This window comes from Nematolebias whitei, chromosome 17, assembly GCF_014905685.2.
Source record: "Nematolebias whitei isolate Nwh7 chromosome 17, NemWhi1, whole genome shotgun sequence".
Classification (NCBI taxonomy): domain Eukaryota; kingdom Metazoa; phylum Chordata; class Actinopteri; order Cyprinodontiformes; family Rivulidae; genus Nematolebias; species Nematolebias whitei.
The window spans coordinates 34,312,043-34,318,477 of record NC_056514.1 but is presented as its reverse complement, the minus strand read 5'-3'; the positions used below and the strand labels follow the sequence as shown (position 1 = coordinate 34,318,477).

The 6,435-nt window shown below is 37.2% G+C and overlaps 1 protein-coding gene across 1 annotated transcript in view; it reads right to left on the bottom strand.

Moving 5' to 3' along the window:
• The window catches only part of LOC119423542 (5-hydroxytryptamine receptor 3A-like), an 11,571-nt gene extending 9,074 nt beyond the window's left edge, over window positions 1–2,497 (bottom strand). The window contains exons 1-3 of the mRNA XM_037690939.1: window positions 2,467–2,497; window positions 1,231–1,290; window positions 17–85 (exon numbers count right to left, since the gene is read on the bottom strand). Coding sequence (XP_037546867.1) covers window positions 17–85; window positions 1,231–1,290; window positions 2,467–2,497 — 160 coding nt within the window. The remainder of the gene's footprint in view (window positions 1–16; window positions 86–1,230; window positions 1,291–2,466) is intronic.
• Window positions 2,498–6,435: the final 3,938 nt, after the last annotated feature.

The window sequence follows — 6,435 nt, the reverse complement described above, 5'->3', positions numbered from 1 at the left end:
CGTTCTGTGCTGGACATGTTTGGAAAGCTTTGAGCTGATTCTGGTTGATCATCAGGTTGTTGCTGCAACTTTAAAGTTGATCCACCTGACAAAAAAAAAAAAAGAGTACATGGAGAGGTTCATTTATGCCTAACTGTCCCACTGACTTCCAACTCGGTATATTAGGACATCCTGTTTTGACATTTCAAATGAGATGTTTGACAAATGGACTGTTCGCTCTTTTACTTTCTGCAAATCGCAAACGCATAATTTATTTGGGTGCAAATAATAATGCTACACGAAGTTGTTAGTTTTTAGAAAAGCCACAAATAAGCTGACATTCAATGATAAAATAAAAATAATAATCAGGTTAGAGCTTTTATGCACTGCCAAGCTCCAGATTTTTATTACTTGATATAATTTGAAGTATTTGCATGATTTGTTGTTTAAAGCCATCTTTCTTTAAAATTTATTAGAGATTAAAAAAAGCATGAAAAGAAAACAGTGCAATAACTTTTGCTTTTGTGCATTGCCTATAATGGTTGTGGGTAAGTTCAGAGTGTGGATCTGTTAATAATTAACGTCTCCTAAAAGTTTAAAATCCCTAACTGAACTTCTTTTATAGAAGAATCAATGAGAGATTTTCAGTTTGATTACAAATAACAAAAACACGCGTGGCTGTGCTCAGATCGGATCAAAAATCTCAGAGTGGACGACGCAAATTAACATTAATGAAGGCTGAAAATCATCCTTTATGTTGCGTTACGTTTCTCTACAGTACATTTATTTAGTCCTGTAAATCTTTTAATGTTTGCAAAATAAAAAAATCACAGTATTTTCTGCTGACAATAAGTGTTTTACTCTGGAAATGCGTGTTGCTGAATAATTTATAAACTGCAATAACAGTGTAAAAAGGCATGTTTTTTTTCCAACTTCAGCTAAATTTTGACTATTGAATCTAATTAGCAGAGATGAAGTCAAATTAAAGTTCAAATCCAAAAGCTTTTCTGATATAACTTTTATTTTATTCAGCCTGCCACAAGAATGAACGTCTTATTTAATGCGGAGGCACAAATAAAGTTAAATAATCATTTCATTATTAAGAAGAGATTCTTCAAATAGTTACAAGCCTTTTGGTTTTGGCAGCAGTCTTTAATATTTCCCTCTCTTCCATGCATTTCTAAAATCTAAAAAGATCAGTCTTATTAAGCATAACCTTTAAGTAGTCCTGCATGCATCCGCTCAGCTTACCTGCAAGGAGGAGCAGAAAAGAGACTTCTGCAAACATTGCTGTGGGATCAGTGAGCGTTTCTCAGCTCTGGTCTGTGTGCAGATGGTGTCTCTGGTACTCATGATGTCACTGCCCTGCCTTTACTGGAAGGGGTTTGGCAGAAAAACATGTAATATCGTCTTAAGTATTGGCTCAACAGTTTCTGCTCTCACATCCTTCCAAAGATCGTTGCTAGAAGAGCATAAATAGTTTTGCCGTAGCACTTTTTAAAGTCGTAAACGTTGATTCAAAACCAACATAGTACGGTGGCTCTAAGGTGTAAATGAATCACATTTGAAAAAACAGAATTACATTTGACAAAGCATAACAAAAACACAAACAACATTTGAAAAAAACCGGATTGGTGTTTTTTTGTGTGTGTATTTTAAAAAAAAAAATCTTTTTGTACTTTATTAACAACATAAAACATAACAATGTACAGTACACACCACTTCCAGATTGGTTTAATGTAATTCTGTTTTTTCAAATGTTATTCTTTTACACCTTAGGGTCACCGTAATATAGTGAATATGTCAATAAAATTAATGGAGAACAGGAACCGCCATTTTTATTTATCAAAGAAATAAATGGTTTTAACTTTGAGGTTTGCCTCAAGAGCCAAACAAAATCTCCATATATTTGTGATTAAGAATATGTCTTCTGTTATAAATTCATATCAATCCACTTCTACTTACTGTATATCAGGGTCTCAACTTAAAAATCAAAGTCTAATCCACATTGAGTGTTTTAACTGTTGACGTTAGACGACAGAACGGAGCGCATTAGTTTTGGTAGTTGGATGAACATCAACAGTAAGTGCATCTAGAAAACCCCGAGCGTCATTAAAAGCAGGATGTGGAAAGTTAAAGCTTTTAGAGGAGCACATTCTTATTGGTTAGCAGAGCAACGCATCAGAAACAAAATCAGCTTCGTAAAAAACAAACACGGTCGGAGCAGCAGAGATGGAAGACGCTCTTTATTAAACGTTCAACAAAATCAGACAATCTTTTCTTATCATTTGTAAATTTATTTGCACGACATCTACACTGGTAGGTTTTATTTGTTTAGGGTTGTGCTTATTAAATGTGCAATGCAGATGATTTACAAAATTAACTCAAAGGATCACAAACGCACACCTCTCTGCACACGGAGATAATTACACCTCTGTGGGAAACATTTGTCATCTTCAAGTTACAATCTCACTGAATCTCACTCACCGTCCTCCAAGGGAGAATAATACAAGTCCATCCATAATCTTTACCCGCTTTTGCGTTGCAGAGGTCACTGGTGCCCATGTCCAGCTATCACTGAGCGAGAGGCAGGGGACACCCTGGACTGGTCTCCAGTCCATCACAGGGACACATAAAGACAAACAACTATTCACTCTCTCACTCACACCTAGGGACAATTTAGAGTTACCAATCAGCCTAACATGCTTGTTTTTGGTCTGTGGGAGGAAACCGGAGTACCCGGACAAAACCCACGCATGCATGGAGAGAACATGCAAACTCCACCCACGCATGCACAGAGAGAACATACAAACTCCACCCAGAAAGGCCCCTGGACCGGGGTTTGAACCAAGGACCTGCTCGCTGAGAGGCAGCAGCTCTACCAGTTGCGCCACCGTGCTGCCCAATAATACGAGTCAAGCAAGTTTAATGAAGATTATTTTACCACAAAGTTTTTAACATACTGATGCCTGCACTGAAATCACACATAGTACTGGACTACTGCTACTATTATACAACTACTTTTTTCTTCCTGTGGCTGCTCCTTTCTTCAGGGGTCGCCACGGCGATCTTACTCGCACGATGAATTGGCATTTTTACTCCAAATGCCCTTCCTGACGCAACCAAAGATCACCGAGCTACCACAGCCCTCTGTGTGGAGCAGAGAGCTTCTATTTAGGACACCCGGGGGAGCAGATGGTGGGGGTTAAGGGTCTTCCTCAAGGGCCCAGAGTAGGGAAGATGAGGATGGAGGCAGGTGTGGGGCTTCACCATTCCCACCCACATTTTGATGTTGTCCGTTTGGGGAGTTCAACCAGCAACCTTCCAATCACAGGCTCTCTGCACCATCACTACCTTTACTAATATACAATTACTGTGTATGTTATATATATATATATTTTACTATGTGGTGCCAAAACATCCATCCATTATCTTTATCAGCTTCTTCCTTTTAGGTTCACGGGGGTCACTGGTGCATATACAACTATCACTGCAAGTTGATGCAAACACTAATTTAATAATAATTTTTTTACCATTTTATTTTTACGTTGCAACCGCCCACATGTTTCATTTATTATTTTTTAAATATATTTGGTTATCATTTAAATCTCGTAAAATGTTATCTTTTCAATATTATTTCATGCAGTCTCATTGTAACGAGTGCACGAGAGTAACCAAGTAAACTGTGTTTCTGAGAGCGGACTTCCTTTTTGAACCACAAGTTGTGAAACAGTCTGCAGTGCAAAGAATCTCCTCAGTTTAAGAAGCAAAATGAAGAAATATGCCGTAACTGAAAAGATGGAGACTTTGCAGATCTCTTCTGATCTTTTCTGATAAATTTATTCTTTCTCTCGTGTTAAGTTTCTCTAATAAAAGCAACATTTTCAGTTTTCTAAAGCTATTGATGTTTTTTAATCATGATCAATCGTTAATCAGGGTTTTAATCCAGTTGAAGCCTAGAAAAAGTTTTTAAATCTGATGTAACTTTAATCCTAATCATGTGAGGAATTAAATAAAATCATTTTAAACTTGTTGCCACTTTTAAAGCTGCATTACTCGTGCAGAAAACACTGAATACGTTGTGTAAAGTTGCTGAAACCCTCAGAGGTTCCCATAAACTGTGTGTTGGTAAAATAAAACTGTTGATCTACCAGGTTGAAACACCTTAGAGGTTTATGAACATAAAATAGCTTTAAGTTGCATTTATTCTTTATCATGATGAACATGGAGCACATTACATGTTTTTCTAATCAAATAAGCAAAATAAAGAATTACACTCAAATGCACAGTTAAAAATAAAACAATGTAATTTGGTTTAAAGCTTCCTGCGACTACTTACACAACTTTAAAAAACTTTAATTGAGTAATGACTTGCAAATGTGCTGTTTATGAACGATTTATTTAATGTTCAGGGCTATCCAAGTGGTGGCATCTGTGCACAAGTTTCAGATATGTTGTCGGTATTTGCAGCCATTCTTTACTTTAGATGTTTTGCACAAAAAAAACAATCAGAGATTAAACAAGGTTTTTTTTGAGAATTGTGAAATTATTTTTCAAACATAGTTTCATGCCGGTCGGCTCATCAGAGTTTTCTTGGTGACAACACAACTGAAAAATGGTGTCAAATGAAAGCACACATTTCATGGAGTTAAATAAAACAACTCAACGTATTTCACAATTCTACACGTTTTTAATCGAAGAGGCTGCACAGTTCACATCCGTGACAAACCCGACCCCTTTTTCTTGGTAAGCTGCCATCTTTGATGTTGTCAGGCTGAAAATAATCAAATGCAGAACAACAACAAAAAAACATTTATCAAGAGCAAACTGTATAAGTTGTACAAGTAGTGGACGTCTAGAGCAGGGGTCTGCACCTTTACGATCAAAAGAGCCATTTCTACCCCGTTGTTCACTAAATTAAGTGTCTGGAGCCGCAACAATCTGGTACGGCTGTCATCATCAACTGGTGGCCCGTGGACCACTTTAAGTTTGTTGGAGGGGCTTTTATGGCCAGTTGGGGTGACGTTATAAAAGTAAAACACATCAAATGGTTTTTAACATTTCAATTTTCGTAAGACAGAAGAAAAGACTGGCTTATTGTAAAGAAAGAAAAGAAAAATATAGATTTGAACTGTTTTGTAAAATTTTAAACAATGAACTATGCAGGTCTATGATTTATTTATTTTTTTTAATTGAATAAAGTATCTTACTTTGAAGAGATAAAGCATAAAGTGAGTATGCTTTACTCTTCGTATTGTTCTACTATTCACATATGTGCAAAAAAAAAAAAAGACTGTTTAAACAACCGTTTTTTTAATTTTAGTATAACAACCAATAAAATTCAGTTTGATCTTTGTTTTGGTCAAAGCTTGAAAGATCCACTGTAGAGGGACCAAAGAGCTGCACGTGGCTCCAGAGCCGTAGGTTGCAGACCCCTGGTCTACAGAATGTGACCGACATACGAACAAGCAGAATAAATTGTGATCGTGTGGCAGCATTAATTCTCTATGAGTATGTTACACGTTTAAAACATTCTGGTTCACATGTGTTAGCTGACTTCTTAAAATAGCCAGATTCTCTATGTTTGAGCACATAATGCTTCAACAATTGTACATTTACAAGAGGACCAGGTGTTAATGAATAAGGCAGATATATTAAATTGTTTCTATTCTGTCCAAAGAGCTTCTGGGGACTTTTTAATCACCTGGGGAAGTTTTGGAACATAAAGTGCTGATCGGACTTTGGCCAGCCACTTTTTCCCTACAGCTAACAGCAAGGTATTCTGTTTTGTAGCCTTCCTTCATCAAGGTCTTTGAATCATTCTGAACCCTCCCCTAAAGCCAACTTGATATGCAAGGCTCTATTAAGATATCCCTCAGGATTGTGGGAGTAATTAAAACCTGCACCACATTATTCTGCATATAATATTTGGACATGTCACTTTCCTGGATGGATGGATGGATGGATGGATGGATGGATGGATGGATGGATGGATGGACAGGACCATTGATTATCTTATTGATCATGTTTTTGGCATTAATAAAATTAATTGTGTGAACAGTAGTCCCTCGCTACTTCGTGGTTCGTTTATCGCGGACTCGCTCTAACGTGGTTTTTCAAAATAAGATTGGCCATGACACACAACTGGCTGAATGATGGACGAGCCGCACGATTGGCATGGGATTTTTATTTACAATGAATTATTTTGAATTATTTAGCACCTCCTGCAGCTTTGTACAGCCCATAATACTGCAGGATAAACTTCCTGCTGCAGCTGATCAGCTGTTCTCCGTGCAGAGCGGAGAAGTGGGTGTGGCCAAGAGCGCTTGCAGGTGGCAAAGAGCAGATGAGGCTGAGAGCTTAAATCATGACATTCTGTGCTCTTTTATAGCGTTTAGAGTTTAGAAACATTGTTTGGATTAGAATATTGCAAGAGTGTGGGAAGTGTTTAAAACG